We start from the raw sequence: 24,517 nt of genomic DNA, 5'->3' as shown, positions 1-24,517 counted from the left end.
GCAGGGGCTCAACGGCACTCTCTTTCGTCACGAGCTGCGAATTATGTGACGTCAGATGTTCATCAGACTAGCAAATAACTGTTTCGGTCATAAAAATGGGAAACTCAACCGAAACAGTTATTGGTTAGGACCGCCAAAACGCGGCTTTAAGTTTTAAGTACACGCGAAGTTTATATTGGCACCTACCGGCCTCTGTATAGTACATTATTCTTAGGGAACTTTGGGTATAATACTCGGTAGTTTTGCAACTGGCTCGAAACCAAGCACAGTCATTATGGCGAGCGGGAAGGTTGTATTTGCTGTGTCTGTAGTGTTACTAGTAGTGGGACTCGTGGTTGGGATCCTACTTGGACATTACGTGACTGCTCCCGCAGCAGGAGGTAATAAACCCCCGAGCGGGAGTTCCGAACCTACGGTGCCAAAGAGCTACCAGGATGCGGTGAGGAAACCGGACTCCAGTATAAGCGGACGGCTTATCAATGGCATAAACCCGGACAAAATCAGAGAAAATCTCGAGTGAGTTCAGTTTTCATGTTTTCTTTAAATTATTTAATGGTTGGACTCAAGACATTTCGATATATTGAAATCAATTAAGGGCACACCCCGCCCAAAACTTTATCTAAAAACTTTCTCCATGGTTTCATGTTCGTTCTGCTATCGTCTCTAGCGAAGCGAAGCAGTCCTATTTACCACAATGGCCACCACCGACTAAAGTTTTAGACGAATTTATGAAGACCGTAGGCTATACCTGAAATGAAATCAAACCACCTTTTGAAACTTTATTTTTTTATCCAACTTAAAATTTGTATTTATTTCTGTAAAGCTGTTCCAAAAAGTTTATGGGTTTGTTGCCTTAAAACACCCGTCAAACATTTTGACAAAAAATGCATGTCTGATTCTTTGCATAGTATAGGAAACGTGAGTTGCTGTCAATTTAATGAGAGTGTCAATATTTGTATGGCTATTTTCGTGCTTTATAATGAAAAGGGTCAACCTACAAGCAACTTCATAAGTTCAGTGAAGCCATTACATGCCCTGCTAAGATGGTGGACACTGATGGAGATCTTGGAGTGCACTGGATGGGGCCGGGTGTGTAATAGACAGTGCACAAGCACAGTTGAACCAAACCTACATCACAAAAACAGCATCAACGGTTCGTTGATTTGCCCATAACGAGGTCAAATTGATGCCAATAATCGCGTTCAGTATTATTCGACACCATTCATATACAATAAATCCAACTCACCGTGGGTAAATTCAAGGTCTTTTAAAGCTTATAAGGAAGACACACAATGAAAGGGAACAAAAGTTACTTTGTGAACTCTTTTTATGTAAAGGTTATTATGTTTCCAAAAAGTTATCCGGTATGAAATGCTGTCCGATTTCAAAGGCAGTGTATATCGGCATACTTTTGGTATTGTCAAAGACCAGTACTATATCATCACTTGGTCTATATCCCATCATTAGCATACAACTAACAAACCTGTGAAAACTTGAGTTCAATTGGCAATCGAAGTTGCAAAAAAAAATAGTAAAGAAAAGAAAGCCTTGTTGCATGTGTGCTTTCAGATGCATTAGAAATACTTTGATGCTTGATGCTCTTCTCAGATACAATTCTTTTTGTGAACAAGTTGCTTATTTCGATCTTTAAAAACACATTGAAGGGGGTGCTTAACAATGTTTTGAGAATATCACCCTTTGCCAAGTACGTTTTATCGTTTAATGTGGTGCCTATATATCCTGCCTAATACACAATCACTTTACATCCCGTGAGCGAGACTTTAACATGCGCCTTCAAAACGCGAGCAACTATAGTAGTTGTAAATTTTAATTTTCGTGGTTTAAATTCGGAATCGGTTTTTTTTCTGGAGCTGGATCATATAAAGACGTTGCTCTTAAAACCAGAGTGAAGCCAACGGTGCGGTTAGTTCTTTTTAAAATATAAATCTTTGTGGGCAATTCATATCTACTTCTCCATTATAGGTGCTGTTTTTGAGGGGTTTGTACTTAAAGCCATTGATGTGGAACACAGGACAAACCAATCGAAGGCAAAGTCGTAAATCTTGATCAATATCAATAGTACACCATTTCGCAACAAGCCATTCATTTTGTTCATTTCAATACCGTTACAAAGCAGAACAGTTCTTTTCAGAACTGGTGAGAAGTGTCCCGAATTCCGAAAATTTACTCCGCGGTATGTAGTAGACAAAAATATGAAGCATGACTTAGACAAGTTCTCAAAAGAACATAATCCAATAGCAAGTATAGATACACACATGGTGTAACCGCAAACCAAATTATACAGGCCTACCGCTGTCCTCGACACGTGGGCCTACTTGAATCAAAACTACAGAGAGCATGGCTCCATCGACAATCCACTACTTCCTGAATAGGTCATAAAGACACAACAAATGAGTTCTTCAGGGGGAGACGTAAAATGTTATGTGGAAGCGTAATTAGCCTCTTTTGAGGTATGGTGGACACCATAGGAGTGCACTGTTTGGTTTTGGGGTAGGCTACATGCAGATAAATTTACCCAAACCCCAAAAGGTTAATTGAATGTGTTCACTATTATCTGAAATGGAAAATTTACCTCAAAATTATCAAGGTGCGTTTTGTAACAGCCTTCCCGCCTTCCCGTAAACTTCCCGCCTGCACACACACTCTAGTGTTTTTATTATTTACCAATACCCACACAGTTCAAGATTCAAATATCTTTGTATGCGGGTTTAGTCCGCGTAAGTAGAGATGGGCATGAGGCCACATAGGAAAGAGGTGTGATAAGATCGAGGTATGATAAAAGGTGGACATGTAAAAACAACCAATTGGACTTCAAGAAAAAACAGGGAGACAATACAGAAGAGATAGAGATCTGAACGAATAATATTGTAGGGGCATTTGTTTTGCAACAGACAGCGCAGGATACATGAAAAACAGAACTATTTTGTGACGAGGCTTTTACTCCTGCGAGTCAAATAGGCTAAAATAATCCGCCAAATGTTTTCTTTGGGCGTGGTTTCAAAAAGGTCGGACATTTGTTTTCGAAGGAGTCGACTAAAACGGCAGTTAAGTTAAACACATGTCACACGGCAAATGTCTAAACAAATTCAACATGAGCTTGTAGCCATTATTCGCATACGTTTGCACAGGGAATGCTTACTCTCTCTTTTTTTTTAAATGGACAATATTGTATTTGTATTTGTATTTGCACACATTTATTTCATTGCTGCCCTACATTTAAACTTACACATTTTACAAAGTTTTATAAATATATTCAAATTATGAGTAGTTTACAGTATTACTTAGTATCTTAGGATATGAAAGTTTACAATGATTTAGATAGTTATATATTAGGAAGCTTTTAAATTAGGACAACAATTAGGTTAGGGTGAAGCAGAGGCTTTTGTGCCTTAACCTATGGACAGACAAACAACATAAAATACTATACAGAAGAAAGAAAACACAAGACAGACTAGACAAACAAAATACACGACAGAGGCTAATATATGATGGTGAGTAAGTTAACAATATACTTAAATAAACCTACAAATTAGCAAAAAGAAGTTGTTTTTTTAATTTGCTTGTGAATGCAGGAAGAGTGATTGAAGATTTAATTGAGTAACTCAAATTATTCCAAAACATAACGCCACGTTGAACAAGACTATTTTAGTATAATGTTGTTCTCTGGCGGGAAATGAACAGGTTTTTTTTGGCAGTGCTACGAGTATAGTGTGAATGGATGTTGGATGTTAGTGTGAAAAGTGAATTAATGCAACTTGGCAATGCGTTATTCATAGCTTTATACATAAATTTACCCAAATTTAGTTGGTAAAGGTCAATAATTTGTAGTAATCTAAGATTACAAAATAATGGAGCCGTATGGTCACGGGCACCAGCATTAGAAATAATACGAACAGCTCGCTTTTGCAAGGTGAGAAGTCTACTGTTTTGTGTTAAGGAACCAATATTGCAGCAACGGGTGTACCAGATGGTATTTTGGGGTTCATTACACGGCTAGCATAAGTCATGTGGGAAATACAAAATGCATTCAACCCATAATGGAAACATTCCGAGCTATTAAAGGCAGTGGACACTATTGGTAATTGTCAAAGACTAGCCTTCAAAGTTGGTGTATCTCAACATATGCATCAAATAACAAACCTGTGAAAATTTGAGCTCAATCGGTCATCAAAGTTGCGAGATAATAATGAAAGAAAAATAACCCTTGTCACACGAAGTTGTATGCGTTTAGATGGTTGATTTCGAGACCTCAAGTTCTAAATCTGAGGTCTCGAAATCAAATTCGTGGAAAATTACTTCTTTCTCGAAAACTATGGCACTTCAGAGGGAGCCATTTCTCACAATGTTTTATACCATCAACCTCACCCCATTACTTTTCAACAAGAAAGGTTTTATGCTAATAAATATTTTGAGTAATTACCAATAGTGTCCACTGCCTTTAAGTGACACTCTCTTGACTGTACCGAACAAGGTGGACCTTTTATAGTTCGTAAGGTGACTGATGTGCCATTGGGAGATAGGGGTTAAACCCTAACATGTGAAGGTAGCCAATAATATTGCTCCACAAAACGTATACAGTATATCCTTTGTGGCTAACAAGGAGAGTGATTTTTGTAGTGGGTACCATGGTATGCTTTGAATATTCAACCAAATTTGTAATTAATGTATACAAATAATATAAGTGCGTGATATGCGCCTAAGCTATATAGTGAATGCTTGTTTAGGAAACTAACAATAAATAAGATAAAAATAATGACAAATTGGGTTCACCTTTCAGTTTAATGTCCCCTTACTTATTAATATCTTTGGTATAAAATTTATTTGACATATCGGCGCTATATTCTCACAAAGTTCCAGAAATGGTAAATGATAATGACGCCAATATCACACACACTCTATAAAATTCTTCTAATGAGAAAACCATGAGCAATGATGTTTGTTACCATGACCAATACAATTAGTGATAACATTACGGAATGTCTGTTATCTTTATCAATTACATATCCATAAGCAATCATGTTATCCATCTCTTTTCTGCGGCGACGTAATTCTGTACCAAAAAGCTGTTCCCGCATTTTCACCGCTTTGGTAGTTTGACATTCTCCAGGCAATCAGTCCAAATCGATGTCCGTAGAGCGTTCACTTAGGATGCCAGCTTTGTTGGTGTGTACATATCCACGTTCACTGGGCCGGTGTCGCATGCAATTATGTCCTCTATGCAATACTGTCCGTAGGAAATTATTGCATATGAAACAATGTCCGACGGACGGTTTTGCATATGCAATCGTGTCCGCCCGGACGCTGCTGCATAATGCAATTGTGTCCGCCCAGAAACATTCGCATATGCAGTTGTGTCCGCCCCTGTGCAAAACCGTCCTTGCAGTAAATTAAACACCCTTGGTCGACGGAACACGTTCGCCATTTTGTTTACATGCTAACTAAGTGCATGTCATGAATGACATGGGAAATGTTCGGCCGTTGGGTATTAATGACATCCGTTGGGTTTTCGCTGCAATCATAAAATACGCGAATATTCATGCTGCATATTATGTAGGTTCAGTGCATGCACGCTCGCTTACGCGCGCACATACATGTACAGTCATGTTCTGTCCACCGGACGGTTTTTGCATAGCCCCGGACACGATTGCATATGCTAAAGTGTCCGGAGCGGACAGTATTGCATGGCGGACACAATTACATCTGACACCGGCTACGGGCTTCAGTTTACCACCAGCGAGGCGGTTTATAATGCTCTTCTTCAAAAGTAGCGGCTTCGTGGTACATATGCGCGTCTACGCATTCCCCCTATGAACAGGACATGGGGAACCAAAACCACCAGCGCTTAATATCCACGGGGAAAAAAATTACGGAAACTGGTACTTCATGCCTAGCCCCATTGATACAATAATTGACATGTTGTGAACATACTAGGCCCAATCTGAGATCATCACACAAAACATTCCTAGAACTCATTTTCTTCAGATGAGAAGCTTCTTGTCATAATGTGCACCAAAGCTATGGGATGATATATCAACAACCGTATTATACACTTGACTCATTACAGATCTTCAAATGCCGCTCAAGACTCCATCTCTTGCACTTTCATATTCGAATGACATTGTGTGAACTCTGTTGTCTTAAATTTGTGTTTTCATATACTTTGATGAGCGCCGCAGAACAGGTTATTAGAGTGATGGCGCTCTGCAAATGCCTGATTATTTTCTTAAAGCCATTGGACACTTTCGGTACAGAAAAAAATTAAAAGTTCACAGATTTACAAATAATTTACAGGGTTTAAAGAAGGTAATGGTGATAGACTTCTCTTGAAATATTATTCCATGAAATGCTTTTCTTTTTGAGAAAACAATATCAGTTCTCGATAACGAGAATTACGGATTTATTTTAAACACCGTGTCATGACACGGCGAAACGTACGGAAACAAGGGTGGGTTTTCCCGTTATTTTTCCTCGACTCCGATGACCGATTGAGCCTAAATTTTCACAGGTTTGTTATTTTATATACAAGTTGTGATACACGAATATGGGCCTTAGACAATACTGTTTACCGAAAGTGTCCAATGACTTAAAGAAGTACACCACGAACATATTATATATACATGGTTTTTTTTTGTGCTGCAGATATCTATCTGCGAAGTCACATGTAGCTGGCAGTGCGGTCAGTCTAGAGCAGGCTGAATGGATACGAGATTCATGGTTGGAGCAAGGGCTGGACAAGGCCGAGTTGACAACCTACAATGTCTTACTCTCTTATCCACCGGAGAAGAACGACTCTCAACAAAACAGGGTTGGAACCGTTGAAATATTGTTTTAGATTCATACAGAACGTAGCTGTGACAACTACTGCTTTTATCGTATCATTGCAAAAACTGGGGTGTTAAAGGGAAGGTACACTATTGGTAATTGTCAAAGACCAGTCTTCTCACTTAATGTATCTCAATATATGCATAAAATAACAAACATGTGAAAATTTGAACTCAATTGGTCATCGGAGAAAATGATGAAAGAAAAAACACCCTTGTTGGACGAATTTGTGTGCTTTCAGGTAGGAATAAAAGACTTCTAGCTAGAAGTCTTTTATTATTTTAATCAGAAATCACCTCTTTCTCAAAAACTACGTTACTTCAGAGGGAGTCGTTTCCCACAATGTTTTATACTATCATCAGCTCTCCAATAGTTACCGAGTCAGTTTTTAAGTTAATATTTGTTTTGAGTAATTGCCAAACGTGTACCTTCCCTTTAAATTGATTATTCCTGGGATCTGATTACACCAAGACTTGGTGTTAATTATTCCCATTAATATCGTTGGTGAAATTAACACCACGTCGGTGTTGTCACATAATACCAAGATAATAAATTTGACATCCATGTTTTTGCAGTGTAGGCCTACATGATTCAAACCTCAAAAATCAACTTTAGGAAGTTGTCTGGCATTGTAGGATTATACTTGTCAAGCCAAATAACAAAATGCTTTCCATTGAGTCAAGAGCGACACCAATCTTACCAAACACTTCGGTGATAAGTCACCATAGAGTAGAGACGGTTGCGGGTAAGGGGATCTGTAGCCAAATATACTGGGGATAAGAGATCTCAATAGATTTGTATCACACTCGGACAGATCCGTGGATGTAAAAACTCACGACTGTTAAGATACAAGAAAGAATAAAGTGATGCTCAAAAATGGTTTTCTCAATTTGGAAACCTTGATTAAGTTTCAGTTAAAGATGTTGGAAACTTAGTTTTTACTTTCTACAAATAATCATGTAGGGTCCTATTAATTTCCTAACACTTATTGGTAAGTTCTACTCTTACTAAAATTTTGCAAATTATTTCTGAAGAATTAAGAAAACGAGCATTAATTTGTGTTTCATGGTTTAGTTGTACTTTATTCCGTTTTCGTTTACGTTTACGTTGGTTTAATCAGCAGGATCCATAAGATTGGACGTAAAGCTAAGGGTGGTTGATTGTTTTTTTCCTAGATTGATCTGTTGACGTCACCTGGAGGTGCTGTTGAGTTTACCACTTAGTTGCGAGAACCCCCTCTGGATTCAGATACTGATATTCCAGTGGAAGATCCTGACATCTTGGCAATATCCAATGCTCACTAACACCAATCCTTCCTTCTCGCTATCCATGTAGTAGTAGTAGGCATCCGTCCGTCAATACTGACGATGGACTGCGCCCGGGGGGTTGTCCTCTCTCTTGCAGCTGCGGCTGTGGCTGAGAAGTCCGATTATTGCATGGCAGTCTCTGCCACAGTTGTTGCAGACATACGGGGAGGGGGCTGACACAGGGGTGGGGCTGCTACTCGCAATTTCCTCCTCTGCCTCTTCTCCTGCAGCAAGGAAGTGCGCCTCTCTTCAGCGTGGTGGACCCCTGTGGCAACTGTCTGCCTCCAGGCGCTGCGTTCTTGAGCAGCTTCCTCACAGCTGGTGGGGTCTATGCCTGTCTGCCTCATGTCGCTATCCATGTAGATCGAACTATTGACGTCATCTGGAGGTGCTGTTGAGTTTACCACTCAGTTACGAGAACCCCCTCTGGATCCAGCTACAGACACCCAAGATCCTGACATCTTGGCACCATTCAATGCTCACTAACACCAATCCTTCCTTCTTGCTATACATGTAGATTGAACTATTGACGTCATCCGGAGGTGCTGTTGAGTTTACCACTCAGTTACGGGAACCCCCTCTGGACCCAGATACAGACACCCCAGTGGGAGATCTTGACATCTTGGCACCATTCAATGCATACTCAGGAAGTGGTGAAATTGAGGTACAGTGTGTACTTCAAAAAGCAAAGATTTATACTTTTTTGATTGTTGAAATCATGGCACTTTGTATGTAATTCACCTTCTCTCTCCGAAATGCAATATCTGGGGGAGATCAAGGTCATTGACAGACAGGACCGTTCCACTTAAAAGGGGGACCATGTCACAGAAATAAGGAACAACATTTTTACTCGAATACTCTATTCACAAATTGTAGAAACAAACAAATACAGACCTAAGCCGATCTAAACACTCTGTCAATGCGGGCAATCTATTCTTTAATTCAGGCTTCTAGATGTCCTAATTACAGCTTGTGCTATTTTCTGAGATTTCCAATACCTCAACCCCACCCCGACATTAAAAAATGTCGGCCTTTGCTTTGTGCCAGAAACCAGTAGAGCCTTCCTGCATGTTGTGTAATTCCTGTGGTTAAAATTGGCCCTTAATGATAATCAGCCTATTGCACTGTTTCTAATTGAGGAAAATCGAATTAATTGTAGACATTTCGTTGATTTTATTTATTTATTCGTTCATACTTCCCTGACTCAGCTGGAGGATATTTAGGAGAAAAAAACACACACAAAACAAAACCCACAAATAAACAATTGTTTACTGTTTAATTTTGCTTAGAAACACATGTCAGTTTTCTACTGACACACTGTAATCAAAACATCAGATGGAATAATTGGTTTATCTTGCAATGTTTGTCTGTGAAGAAAACACTAATTGAATAATGTATCCACTTTGGATTTGGACCCATAGTGTGTCTGGACAATTGTTTAAAGGAACACGTTGCCTTGGATCGGACGAGTTGGTCCATAAAAATGCGTTTGTAACCGTTTGTTATAAAATGCATATGGTTAGAAAGATGTTTTAACAGTAGAATGCAATGATCCACACAAGTTTGTCTCGAACTTGCATGGTTTTTCTTTTACTTTGTGAAATAACACGGTCGGCCATTTATGGGAGTCAAAAACTTTATAATGGCCGACCGTGATAGTCGACGAGGTAAAAGGAAAACCACGCAATTTCGAGGCATGTTTGTGTAGGCCAAATTGTATTCTACTTTTACAACATCTTTCTAACCATATGCATTTTATAACAAACGGTTACAAACGCTTTTCAAAGACCAACTCGACCGATCCAAGGCAACGTGTTCCTTTAATTGTGGGGCCGATTTCACAAAAAGCTAAGATTTGTTTTAATGTTAAGCTAAGTGTGATGTCCAATACAAACCTCTCCACATCTCATCTTAAGATAAATCGTGAAATCGAGCTCTGGTTCAATTACCTATTTTTTTTTCAGGGAGATATTGTGTATGTGAACTACGGTCGGGTTGAAGACTTCCATAAGTTAGAAAGAGAACTTAACATAAGTGTCATTGGTAAAATATGTATTGCTCGCTATGGAAAGATTTTCAGGGGAACAAAGGTGAGACGGGTACTAGACTGTTGAATGCAGTCTATATTAAAGGAACACGTTGCCTTGGATCGGACGAGTTGGTCAAAACAAAAGCGTTTGTAACCGTTTTTTATAAAATGCATATGGTTGGAAAGATGTTTTAAAAGTAGAATACAATGATCCACACAAGTTTGCCTCGAAATTGCGTGGTTTTCCTTCTACTGTGCGAACTAACACGGTCGGCCATTTATGGGAGTCAAAATTTTGACCCCCATAAATGGCCGACGTGTTTGTCGACGAGGTAAAAGGAAAACCACGCAATTTCGAGGCATGTTTGTGTGGATCATTGTATTCTACTTTTACAACATCTTTCTACCCATATGCATTTTATAAAAAACGGTTACAAACGCTTTTCAAAGACCAACTCGACCGATCCAAGGCAACGTGTTCCTTTAAAGTTGGTATTTATTTGTAATCTTGTTGTTTTTTACCTTGTAAATTCAAGTGTAATTTAGCCTTTGGCTACAAATATTTGAATAAAATACCTTGAATTGAATTGAATTGAATTATTTACACACTAAGTTAATGAGAATAAGTCTTACAAAGGATTGCGTCAAATGAGAGCACTCTATTTTGGGAGTAACATGCTTATAAAACAAGGCTTTTTGACATAAAAAAATTGGAGGATCTGCGAAGCCAATTGCCCTGCCTGTAAGCACTTTACTCATGCTATAGCACAAAACAATTTTCTACCGTTACCGGCCAACAAACATCCGGGTCAGAGATGTCCAGGATCCAGGTCACGTGGGGCCTGACCCATTTCTGGGTAAGATTCGGGACTCAGAATGCCCCAATATCAAACAATCACGTAATCCAGGTACATCATTACATTTTAAACCATTTTCTTGGTCAGCCTGACCCGGAAATGGGTCAGGCTCCCGTTGACCTCTGACCCGGGATCGAGAGTGAGGATTTACATTTTGCGATTGGTTTCCTATACTAGTTTTGCTTAGCTGAAACGGTTGACTAACACGAAGCCCTGCTAATTTTTAGTTGGCATTGGGTCCAGGTCCTGTTGATTATCCTGATACAGGCTCTTCTTTTCTTCCCAGGCTGCTTTTGCAGAGAAATCTGGTTGTCTTGGGTTGATTCTTTACAGCGATCCATTAGATTATACAGTAGCAGGGGAACCCGTGTATCCAGATGGTATCTACCTACCAGGAACTGGAACACAAAGAGGCACACTTATGTCTGGTACTGGTGACCCCTTGACCCCTGGATACCCTGCCATTGGTAAGATCCAGAGACTAGAGTAGCCGTAATTGTTTTAAAAAGCACTGGATACCATTGGTAATTAGTCAAACTATTTGTTAGCATTAAAACCTATTTGGTATTAACGAGCAATGGAGAGCCGTTGATAGTATAAAACGTTGTGAGAAACGGCTCCCTCTGAAGTAACGTAGTTTTTGAGAAAAATAGTAATTTTCAGCTATAATATTTCAATTTGAATGTGAGACCTCAGAGTTAAAAATTAAGGTCCCGAAATCAAGCAGCTGAAAGCACACAACTTTGTGTGATAATGGTGTTTTTTCTTCCATTATTATCTCGCAACTTCGACGACAAATTGAGTTCAAATATTCAGGTTTGATAGTTTGTGCATATGTTGAGATACACCACGTGAGAAGACTAACCTTTGACAATTACCAATAGTGTCCAGCAGTCGGTTTCACAAAACGCTAGGATTAATCTTAACTCGAGTTAGGACGAGTAACCCTTCCTAACTTAGGATGGGTTCAATGCGTCCTAACGTCTATTGAACTCGTCCAAGTCCTAAGATTAATCCTAAGTTAGGAAGAGTTTGGTGAAATCGACGGCTGTGTCCTTAAGTAGTTGTCCGACTTTAAAGCCATTGGACCCTTTCGGTACAGAAAAACAATTAAAAAGTCACAGATTTACAAGTAGTTTACAGGGTTTACAGAAGGTAATGGTGAAAGACTTCTCTTAATATATTATCCCATGAAATGCTTTACTTTTTGAGAAAACATTAAAACAATTATCAATTTTCGATATCACATGTCATGACGCGGCGAAACGTGCGGAAACAAGGGTGGGTTTTCCCGTTATTTTCTCCCAACTCCAATGACCGATTGAGCCTAAATTTCCACAGGTTTGTTATTTTATATATAAGTTGTGTTACTCGAAGTGTGGGCCTTGAACAATAATGTTTACCGAAAGTGTCCAATGGCTTTAAAGAGCTCGGTATAAGAATTGCTTATCGTTGGAACAATCATCAAATGTGATAAAAATTGACGAGTGATCATCATATGAAGTGAGGTATAATGGAGGATTTGGGAAGGGTCTATGGAAGCTCTCACCAAAAGGTTTAAATGGCATTTCCAGCCGCTATCAGAGCTGAGCATTCTCTGTATATTTGGACCATGAACTCCTTCATAACACATGTTTTATCGCAAGTCAATTATTATTGCAATCCTTGATGTGTATTTCTCTTGATAGATTCTGCATACCGTACCCCAATAAATGAGACCAATCTACCCAACATTCCAGTCCATCCCATAGGGTACAATGATGCTGCACACTTCCTCGGGTAAGTTAGTGATTTTATACAGTTTACTCCGAGTTCTTTTTTGTTTCCTATTATCTTCTTCACTCAAGTAATCTTTTTAATATTGTGTTAAAAGCAGTATGTACAAATGTTTAATGTAGTTTAATTGTTAAATTGTAAACCAAATTCCTTAAGTCTTTGAGATTTTATCTGTTGATGTATTTATTCAAATACACCAAAATTGAATTGAAATTGAAATTCTGACAATTTATATACACACGTACACATTAGTTTAGAAAAATACCCAGGCCTTTAATTTGTTTATTTCCCCCCGAAGGATTATGGGTGGTGAAGAAACAAGTTCAGACTGGGCAGGGAGCATATCTAATGTCACCTACAGGTATGGACCTGGATTCAATGCCACAAACCAAGACAAGTAAGTATACATTAATACTATCACATAGCTACCTCAGAAGACATTACACAGTCATTCTAAAATCTCCTTGGTTAGAACCAGTTTCTGAGTCCAATGGAACCAGAAATGGCTCAGGCTGACCTTGACACTGGTCCAGATTTGGACTTTTAATGAGATTCTGTATCAGTTTGACCAATTTCTGGGACATTTTAACACAGATTCCGAGGCAAAATGTTTCGAAGTATTACTATTATTGTTAAGTATTTTGTTATCAATGTGTTCACGATGCACTTCTGCTTAGTGGATAGCATTGCTGTTACCCCCACCCCCAAGCTCCCCACTATGGGGGGGGGGTATGAATTTGGAATAGACAGTCAGTCAAATCATGCTATTCCTAACACAAACAGCTATAACAAAACAATCACAGTCAATGGTTTTTCAGACCTAACATTACTCATTTCAGTTTGTGTCATAATACTGGTAGTTTTTTAAATGATTTTTGTTCTCAATATTTTGCAGGAAAGTGGCGATGAGAATTTTCACCGAGAACCGAATGGCTAATGCCTACAACACCATCGGGACAATCAGAGGCAGTGTTGAACCAGGTTTCGTTGCGTGCTTCACTCTTTCTGTTATTCCCCTTTTCATTTTGATAGTGCGCTTGCACCTTTCATAACTTGATTAACTTGAGGGTATTGTCTTATATTACTGTTGAGGACTATCTACCAACACATCCAAAGGTAAAATTTTGTATAGGGTCATGGGAATGTATCAATTCCAAATCTTAAAGATTTTATAAAGTGACAAGGTGCAACATGGGGATCTGGAACTCTATGTTTTTGTTGGAAGGTAAAATACTCACAGGTGCCATTTTAGCAAGCAAATGTTTTAAACATTGTGCAAAGTAGCGATGAGGACTTTTACCGAACAAAATATGGCTGATTTCTACACCATCAGGAGGCAGTGTTGGCAAATGTATTGATGTAGTCATTGCTTGCAGTGAACTATTGTTGCATCAACAGAGTTGCTTGCTGAAATGGTGCACATTACATTTGAGTTCCACATCAATTGAAGTCTCGGTCCTCTATAATATTTGGGCACTTCAAACCCTTATGCCACCACGTGTCTTAATTTCCCAAGAAATTATCATAACCAAAATTATCTTTGCAATGGGCTCAAAGACGAAAATTAAAGCTCTTTAACATAAATATTTTTATGATGTTTCCTTGATGTCTTAGATCGTTATGTGATTATTGGCAACCATCGTGATGCGTGGGGATATGGTGCCGTGGATCCGTCCAGCGGTACAGCTTGTATGATGGAAATCAGTCGTCTATTTGGCTCCTTCGTGAAGGATGGTCAGTTTGATTAATAAACCTAGTCAGTTTCCCTTGCGGTTTGTTACATGATATTTGAAATACCACTTCAGAGGGAGCCGTTTCTCACAATGTTTTATTATATCAACCTCTCCCCATAACTCGTTACCAAGTAAGGCTTTATGCTTATAATTGTTTTGAGTAATTACCAATAGTGTCCACTGCCTTTAAATATATTGAGTCTCGACGTTTTGATATTATATGCTCTTAATATAAGATGAACATGGCGATAAGTTCACGGTATAGTTACATTTGACTTTGAAGCTTATATCGTTTTGAAATGGAGGGTTTGAATGTGGCCTTTTCTATAAAACCTATGCATTTCAAAGTCTAGTCCTTCATAAAGTTATGACCAAATGTACTCAAATTTCTTTTTAAATGTTGGTTTATGTCAGGTTGGAGACCAAGACGCACCATCATGTTTGCCAGTTGGGGAGCTGAGGAGTATGGACTCATTGGATCAAATGAATGGGTTGAGGTATAACAAATTATTGCCCGTTATATTTTGTCTGTAGTTAGTTTGTGATGATATTCACTTTGGTATCAGTCTCACAAACAACGCCAGTTTGACAAACATGTTGCTTTTGCAGCCGAAGTGAGTATTTCTTTTGTGGCTGTATTATTCGGTTTGCAAGTTGTGTACTTTCTGTGTAGGTTTCTTGTTTTTTTTAACTTGGCTTGCTATAATTATATTTCACTACCACGGAGTGATTTGTGAATGTTGGAAGAGTGAGTTCTGAAAACAACTTCCGCGAGTATAATTTGGTGTTTCCCCTACACAGATAATAATGAATAATGAATAATGTTTTATTGTCACTTGTAAAAATGAATAATGAATAATGTTTTATTGTCACTTGTAAAAACAAACCAAAATGTTTGTACAGTGAAATGCGTTTTGGTTTTACGTGTCTAAAAATATGTTATATAAAAACGCACACTAAAAAATTTACCATTTATACACAAATACGTCGAATATATAATATAAACATTTATGAGAAGTATTACAATATACAGGCGATATACGAAAGATAAATAGGATAAACACAGATGTATGTAAGCACTCATATATAACTCTGTACTTTCCCGAGTTCTGTCCTGAAAAATTAATTTCTATCTTGGGAGTTAGAAATCGGTGGGAATTCGGCCTGGTGGATCGAGTTATTAACTTCACCTTTAATTTATTGGTCCCAACGCTATCCTACTTGATCAATCCTTTCTCTATGCTATGTCAAAGCACCATGGTTCCTCAGCTCACACATGTTTTTTGGAAACATTGGAATTCACATTGATTTGGTTATTTGGCACCCAGATGATCATATCGTGATCAAAAATATTTTCTGACCAGTGCAACAAATGCTGATGTTAATTTTGTAGAAGAATTGTATCTCCCAGAAGAGAGTCTCGTGTAAAAACGTTGGCGCCATGTGTGGTCAGTATTAAGGTTTAAAGGGGCACGTTGCCTTTGGACCGGGTGCTTTTAGCTATACAAGAAAAATCGTTTTGAAAGATAATAATATGGTTAGGAAGATATTTTCATAATTTTTCACGTAAATGTTCCTTTAAATTGTGTGTGTTTCGTGTAATTTAATTGCAGAACATGTTTTTTTTATACCAAGGACCGTAGGCATATGTTCTGTTAGTTATACTTCAAGAGTAACATTTAAAAACGATTATAGGAGAAATTTCAAACCGCATTTTCAACATGAATGCACGTACCGTATAAGCGGTTTTTTAGACACTTTAATTTTTTTGGCAGCAATTATGGATTTTTTTTTTTAAATCTGATTGCTTTTACAGGAATATATTCAAAAACTAGGAGGCAGAGCTGTGGCATATCTCAATGTAGACACTGCTGTAATAGGTAAGGAGAAATCTGAAAAAGGGTCAGATTGTCCCTTGTTGATGAAGAAAACATGCGTTGGAAAGATGTGATAAAGGCAAAAGCTTTCTTGCAGGACCTGACAGAATCTACAAAGTATTCCCTCTCGTGATTAGATTTCATAGTAGATGTTTATATTGTATCAAATGTGTATCGCATATTCTGTGTGGATAAACCTCCCTACAAAAATGATTAATCATTGTTGTTTCCCTTCTTGGTCCCACGCTACTTCCAGCACATGCCTTCAATGCCATTAGTGTTGATTACATTTGTAAATTTAGAACAGGATCTGAACTTGTACCCAGTGTTTCACCAGTGTGAACTATTCGCTATTTTATGCCAATACCATTAGTCACTGTGCCTCATGATGTACCGGGTGTCATGGGACATATGAACGTGACCATTAAAGAGACACACCGGCTCACCGTTTACGCAATTTAGGGGTGTAGAATCATAAATAATGTTTTTATAGATGGTTGCTGTAAAAGAAAATCATCAAAATGTCACGTACTTAGCGAAAAATGAAAAAAAAGAAAAAAAAAAGCGGCCATATAACAAGCTTCCGTTACACGGACTCTTTGAATGTGAATCTTACGTTAGATTTTTTACCATTATTTACATTTTGTAGCGATAATTTGAATACATGGTCTTTTTCGTCAATTATTCGTAAATAATTTTGTAAAAAAAATATTTAAATTTGGTTAAGTAAGTTACTTTTAGACGGCTGAAAGTTTTTGGTTAGAACAATCACGCGACCTGCGTTTTTGTCTTAAAATGCTCAAAAACGGCTAAATTTGATGATTTTTTTTAAGGACTGTTCTTCTTCATTCCTGGAAGACCGTTGAAGTCATATCCTAGTCTATTTTGTAGCCCAAAAAGCCCAATTCGGCCGGTGTGTCCCTTTAATCATGTAGGTTCGCCCTTTGATTCGTCTGCCCTAATTGGCTACCAGTATGGGGAATAATTGGATCATAACGATTGGGACTAATTATCTAATTTTTGTAAGTGTTGGTTCTTCCACACACATTATGTAAAACTGATTTCAAGTTCAATAACATCAAGCATGGTAACCATTGTTTGTTTGTTTGTTTGTTTGTTCGTTTGTTAATAAAATAGGTACTTACACCCTGGGGGCTTTCGGAACGCCAAACTTGCACAAAACAGTACATCAGGCTGCTCAGAAGGTAATATCGACTAAAACTGACAACACAAATTAAAGGCAGTGGACACTATTGGTAATTGTCAAAGACTAGCCTTCACAGTTGGTGTATCTCAACATATGCATAAAATAACTAACCTGTGAAAACTTGAGCTAAATCGGTCATCGAAGTTGCAAAATAATAATGAAAGGAAAAAAAAAACACCCTTATAACACGAAGTTGTGTGCGTTTAGATGGTTGATTTCGAGACCTCAAGTTCTAAATCTGAGGTCTCGAAATCAAATTCGTTGAAAATTACTTCTTTCTCAAAAACTACGTCACTTCAGAGGGAGCCGTTTTTCACAATGTTTTATACTGTCAACCTCTCCCCATTACTAGTCACAAAGAAAGGTTTTATGCTAACAATTATTTTGAGTAATTACCAATAGTGTGCACTGCCTTTAACCACTAAACATAATATGAAATGCATTGACGCATTGACGTCATCACACCACCATACCGTGTCACATGGGGCAATACTTCCAGGCTACTTGGAGGCAAACAACTCGATTTTAGTCATGTGCAAAAGGTCCACAATCTGTTTTAAGCATTAATTTATTGTTCGTTTAAGATTCCTGACCCGAACCCAGAGGGCAAACGAATGACCGTTTATGACACGTGGAAAGAGAGAGACTTCTTTGGTAATACCGTCGATGGAAATCCAACGTAAGTAACTCATATGATGAGGTTAAAGGTGTTAAATACAGAATTGGTGAGGATACATAGCGCAAATGTATAATTGTATAACATAATCATCATCATCATAATCATCATCATTTGGCAAAGACTGGGGCCGTTGCCTTCTCATGCTCAAATTGTAATGGGGGCGCACACCATGGAGTTGCAGCCGTCACCAGGGCCCAATTTCATAACGCTGCTAAGCACACAAATTCGCTTAGCATGAAATTTCTTCCTTGATAAAAATAGGAATGCCAACCAAATTTCCACGTGATTTTCAGGATAAGCAAACAACAACTGCATCCGGTGTAAGAACCAACATGCAACAAATGGAGTTTGGTTGGTTAATCCTGTTTTTATCAAGGAAGAAATTTCATGCTATGCAAATTTTTGTGCTTAGCAGCGCTATGAAGTTGGGCCCTGTTTTCTTTAAACCGCTGCTCTTCCCAGCCCTCGTAAGCTTCAACTGCCACTCCACTTTGTCACAAAGTCTATCCAGCGCAGCTTAGGGCGGCCTCTGCCTCGAATTATCTATAACTGCGCCGGTATCCATTTCGCATTACATGATAAGCGCACCATTTTGCCTTCCGAAGTTTGCTTGATAAGTTCATACTAGAGCATTTTTGTATTTGAAACATTTCCCTCTGAAATTCTTAAAAAGAAAAGCAAAAGCTGACTTTGATTGTAACAACCAACGTTAAGGACAAATTGTTTTACATGAACAATAATTACTTTGTATGGTTTCCACTAATGACAACGAAAAGTTTCCACAGTTGTGTTTATTGCATGTATGTTGCTGGTCACCAAAACATTTATCATACTGGGACTACTTTGTCAGCTCTATACCAATTCCGAATACCTGTCACCGTCACACGCTCAACATGTACTTCACACGTATTTACTCTTGCGAACTCAACATTTATGCCCCCCTAATGGAGTTATTCTTGAAACTTCAAACGCCCTGATCGAAAGCTCTTTTAGAAGAAAATTTGAACAAACATGATCACGAGTATGAGGATTTGGCAATAATTGCACCAAGTTTTGTACGATACCTCCCCACAACTGACTATTTTTTGTAGACACAATAAAGGCCATAGCCGTAAGTTACTAAGTGTTCATAATGCTCTTTAATGTCCGTTTCTTAAATTGTGACATCAGGAGACTAACGTGACAGTAATTTAGTTTTAATGTTTTCAAAAATTCATCAGGGTTGTTACATTTTTGTAGTATGTGCATAATATGTGTTTTCTTTATCGTTCTTATTTTTGTAATTTGCATTTTTACATGTGAAATTAATTAATGAAATTCAATTAAATCATCCCCCCCCCCTCTGTTGGTCCCCCCCCCCTCCCCTCTACCCTCAGTGTTGGTGATCTTGGATCAGGCAGTGATTATGCATCTTTCCTTCAGCTTGCTGGTATCTCAGCAATCGACCTCAGATACACTTTTGATCGGGTAGGAATGTGAGACTTTTGAACGCTAGGTGGCAGCAGACTTACCAGGCCAACTTCCATTGTTTACGTAGTTCTGAGCATGCGCTCGTTACCGAGAACAATGGACTTTACCTGGTAAGTCTGCTGCCACCAAGCGTCCCAAAAGTCTCCCATTAACAGTGATAATCATGTGCATTTACAGCACAATGGAATTTATATCTAAAAACTGTTTTACTCTTCTTTGACGGTCCCCTATGTCAATTATAAATACTTGACCCCTTAATTTCGTTTCCCTAAACATGTATTTCCTTTGAATGACAGTAAAGTTAGTTTGAAATTGCACATTGGACGTTAACGTCACTGCAAATGTCGACTTTCTTATTTCCGATATTGGGCATGGGACATTCACGTTTACATTCACGTTATCTGTACAGAGGTATGTGAATGTCAAATGTCCAATAGTAATTCAAATTTGACGTCATTCCCTTTACAAACGTTTTACAAACCACATAGTCAACCAATAGCAGTATTGGAGCAGTGATCTGTGCTCCAATACTGCTATATATGCCACTTCATCGGGGTGTGACACTTCATGCTATGATTAACTTGACATACGTTTTAATTGTTGAATTTCCCTTGTTGAGGAAGCTTTGTTAACAATGGTTGTCGTTTTTTAAATATCCATGCTAAGAAATTCATAGATATGAATTGGATGAATGAGAACACCTGTTGTAGCTTAACGTTTCGATTTTGGTGACTTAAATGATTGGGATTATCGTCCAAAACCTGTCAATGTTCTACCAAGATATTAGCTTGAATTCTTATTAAAGGCAAAAGCAACACCATTTTGTGTGGATGTGTTTTGCTTGCTTGGAAGTTATACAGCTTCGTTAATCCATCACCAACAACAATTAATAAGCAAATATTCATACATTATGGATTGCTGTTGTGTTGTTGTTTTACTTGGCTATACGAGCATTCAACTACTCTTTTTTTTAAATTTGTTTATTGTGGTATTTTTTTGTTTGTTTTTCGCTGTTTACAGATAAGTACTCCGATTCCTGCATTCTACCCATTATACCACTCCGTCTATGAGACCTTCACGTTGGTGGACAGATACCTCGATCCTGGTTTTAAGTATCACAAAGCAATGTCGCAGCTTATGGGAGAGATTGCTCGTAACTTAGCGGAGTCTATCCTACTCCCTATGGATGTTGGGGTGTATGCTGAATACGTCATGGGATATTATGAGAATCTACGCCAGGGAAACATTGGCCAAAGACTCACCCAAGAAGGAATCTCACTGGGTAATTTTCTTACCTCTAGAAATTCTTTTAAGCTTTTGTGTAAAAAATTGTAAAGGGAAAACTATTAAATTTAAGTGCTGGCCAAAATTTAAGTGCTGGCCAAAAGCTGCCACAAATCAAGTATTTTGTTTAATAACTCGGAAAATTAGTTTCAGTTCATTAACTAGTTCACAAATTTAGCTTGAGTCACCAGCAAGTGATTGTTTCACTGGTTTTAATGAGCAGTGATTGCAATCACACAGTGAGTGTTTAACAAAGCTTCGATGAGTAGTTGCACTCAACAAACGAGTGATTTACGTTTGGTTGAGTAGCTGTCATCAATTGAATGTTTGCAAGAGTACATGAGCAGCTATAAAATGAAAGATTAAGTATTTTCTTGGTTCATTTCAGTTTATATGCAGGATGCTGTGAATGAGTTATCTGAGGCTGCTAATGCATTTGTACGGAGAGTTGACGCAGCTGACAGGACTGAGTATGACTGTCATTTTATTGATACTATTCTCTAAACCCAGTATAGTTCATATCATTTAGTAAAGGTCATACCTCATTAATCCTATGTATCGAGGTTATATATAACTATATGCACTTATGATTAGTTCGTTAAAAGATCATGAGACTATCTCATTATATTTCAGGGTCATATCTTGAATATACTTGAGTTGGTCATTACAAGGTCATTTCTCATTATTTATCAGTGTCACATATTGGGATACAGATCCATGATTTCTCGTTATAAGGTCATATTTATTGCTGTTTATCTTAAATTGTACTTACACACAATGGTTAGCTCGTTAAGGTCATATCTCATTATTTATCAAGATCATATTTTGGGATAGGCCCTACTGACACATGATTTCCCATTAAAAGGTCATACCTCATTGTTTATTATATGGAATCATTTACAAGGTTATGTCTCATTATTTAGGTTATTTGAAATAACCCGGACACAAAATGTCATTACATCAATGTCATGTCTAACTATCCCATGGGATACTTACACAACATATTATATAATGGGAGACTTTGAGGCGCTATAGGTGGCAGAAGACTTACCAGGTGCGCACATGACAGAGAACAATGGATTTTACCTGGGGTGCGTTCCACCCGCGCAAACGACTCGCAACTGTTCGCGCAAACATTTTTTATCTTTTGAACGATTGGTGCGTTTACGCGATGTCAATATGGCAGCGCCCTGAAATGAAGATGGCGCGCACCATACGTAGTTTTTTTTTACTTTGTTTTTGCTGCAATAGAACTCTTTTTGACATCATTACATCAACTAATTAACTTTGTTAACCCAAATCTGCATCATCATCCACCGAAAATACAATGTAATTATGTTTGTGACAAAGAAATAATACCGTATGCTTGGCCGCCATTTTAAAAACCACTCGCCAACACCTCAGAAGTATGTTCGCCTAAAGTTGCCAACGTTCGCCAACGGTGACGTCGAACAACTCGTTTCACTTGAATTTGTTGGCGAACGTGCGCAACTGTTGGCAACGTCTGCGCGAGTGGAACGCACCCCTGGTAAGTCTGCTGCAACCAAGCGTCCCAAACTGTCAAAAGAACCAAGTTTTCTGCCTAAACCAAGCGTAATTTCTCATCATCTGTTTTTAGAGAAAACACTAAATAATTCATACTTATTTCTTTACACAGTGTTCTCCAGGTGCGAATGTTGAATGACCAAATGCACAGGTTCGAGAGAGCCTTTATAGACCCTCAAGGTCTTCCGGGTCGCCCCTTTGTCAGGTAAGTGATCTGTCACGGATGATATGAAATGTTTCCTTGTCATTTGATTACTTTTTTTAAAGCAATTGCCACTTCTTAAATTAGCAGCACGAGTGAGACTTCGAAGTTCCCACGGTTAAAATGTGTAGTTTTATTTGTTTAGTTAATAATTTTACTTCCATGTGCCTTGCTTAGTGATGTGTTTTACATTCGTAACTTTTCTTCGATCAGTTTATGCATTTTCAGGAATAAAAATAGAGGCACACAAAACACTTTGATCAACTCTTCAAGTTGATAATAAGCGCCCTTTTAATCCAATCCAATCAATTCAATTAAGCATTTCTTTTGCAAAATAAGCTTACAAGTATAGGAAAAGAACATGAACATTTAAAAAGAATTCCTCAAACCATCATATCGCATAATATATTAGAGAACAAAAATAAAAAGATGTTTTTTCTTTTTTTTCTTCTTCTAAAAGATATTATTATTTAGCTATTTAGGTGTTTTAAAATCTGAAGTTTATCTCTAATTCTTTCCCAGACATATTGTGTTTGCGCCAAGCAGCAGGGATGCCTACTCGAACGACAAATTCCCTGGCATTGTAGACACCATGTTCGACATCGACAACAATCCCGACCCTGAGAAATGGAATCATGTCAAAAAGCAGTTATCTGTTGCCATCTTCACCATCAAATCAGCAGCAAGTGTTCTACTCGAAGTGGCTTAATTTTACAATGTTTCAACGATTGTATTTCGTTTATAACGTACATATCCTTCAAGGTTTGTTCCTCACTTTTATTGCCTCAGAACAATATCCTAGAAGGTAGATCAAGGTGTTTTTTACAACAGTATTATCGCAACTCTAAAGTTTGCGGTTAAGATTCTGATTTACCGTAACAAAACACAAGCATCAAATCAGTGATAAAATATTTGAAGGGGATAGTTTTTAAGAGTTCGGGGTTGATTTCACAAAGAAAAGATAGTTATTGGAAACTTATGGCTAGTGCTTAAGAACGAGTAGACCAACTCGTCCTAACTCGAGATAAGAGTAGTCTTGTTTGTGAAATCTACCACTGATCCATATGTGTTTGTACCAATGTCAATAAGTATTTCTGTTTATGACTGAGATATAACTTTCACTTTTTGACCACTCATGGAATGCTTTCACAGATTTTAAAGAATTACAAAATGGCTGTTGTGAATTTTTAAATAAAGTCAAATATATCTTTCTATGTAGTATACGGCTTTAGAAACCCACTATTATGCAAATAAGTGTTACTCTATAACAGTTTTACATTTCCTATCTTCTTCTTTTAATCATGAATTTTCTAAACTTGTTTTGATTGACTTTTAAATAAAGATTTTTGTGATTTCAAAAACTGTTTAGTTATTATTTTAGTCTCGATGAGCACTTTCTGTTCTCCCTTGTCTAACATATCAATTCCGCAAACATTTCTGTGGGTTTCCTGTGAACAAAATAATTAGTTGTGGGTTTTTTGAAGAGTAAATAAATAATACAACTGGATGCACCCAACAACCTCATGGATGGAATGCCTCCATCTTCAATTTGAGCTAATTAGTATAAATTAAACCATGGCCACTTAACAAAATGAACTTGGCTTGCTAATTAATAGGTCGTGTGGGAATTCTGTTCATCCGCAAAACTGTTTTTGCAAAACGATGTGGACTTGGGACCTAAAGTGATAGTTTATTTAAAGGAACACGT

At 37.9% G+C, this 24,517-nt stretch overlaps 1 protein-coding gene across 1 annotated transcript; it reads left to right on the top strand.

Annotated features, from left to right (window-relative positions):
* The first annotated feature begins 145 nt into the window (after positions 1-145).
* Positions 146-24,081, top strand: LOC139940843 (putative N-acetylated-alpha-linked acidic dipeptidase). Its single transcript, XM_071937227.1, has 18 exons — positions 146-516; positions 6,661-6,826; positions 8,668-8,814; positions 10,115-10,240; positions 11,323-11,503; positions 12,725-12,815; positions 13,111-13,209; positions 13,708-13,793; positions 14,427-14,546; positions 14,960-15,042; positions 16,362-16,425; positions 17,560-17,627; positions 18,214-18,308; positions 19,685-19,775; positions 20,799-21,060; positions 21,451-21,532; positions 22,720-22,812; positions 23,332-24,081. Exons 1-18 carry the CDS (start codon positions 275-277, stop codon positions 23,516-23,518), a joined length of 2,283 nt encoding a protein of 760 aa, XP_071793328.1. The 5' UTR covers positions 146-274; the 3' UTR covers positions 23,519-24,081.
* Positions 24,082-24,517: the final 436 nt, after the last annotated feature.

Source organism: Asterias amurensis, chromosome 1 (assembly GCF_032118995.1).
Source record: "Asterias amurensis chromosome 1, ASM3211899v1".
Lineage (NCBI taxonomy): Eukaryota > Metazoa > Echinodermata > Asteroidea > Forcipulatida > Asteriidae > Asterias > Asterias amurensis.
Note: the sequence above shows the minus strand (reverse complement) of the source record. Positions and strands in the feature narration are given on the sequence as shown.

Coding starts and splice junctions, on each gene's coding strand:
- LOC139940843 (XM_071937227.1), top strand. CDS start 275: ATGGCGAGCGGGAAGGTTGTATTTGCTGTGTCTGTAGTGTTACTAGTA. Junction 517..6,660: donor AAAATCAGAGAAAATCTCGA/GTGAGTTCAGTT, acceptor TTTGTGCTGCAG/ATATCTATCTGCGAAGTCAC. Junction 11,504..12,724: donor CCCTGGATACCCTGCCATTG/GTAAGATCCAGA, acceptor TTCTCTTGATAG/ATTCTGCATACCGTACCCCA.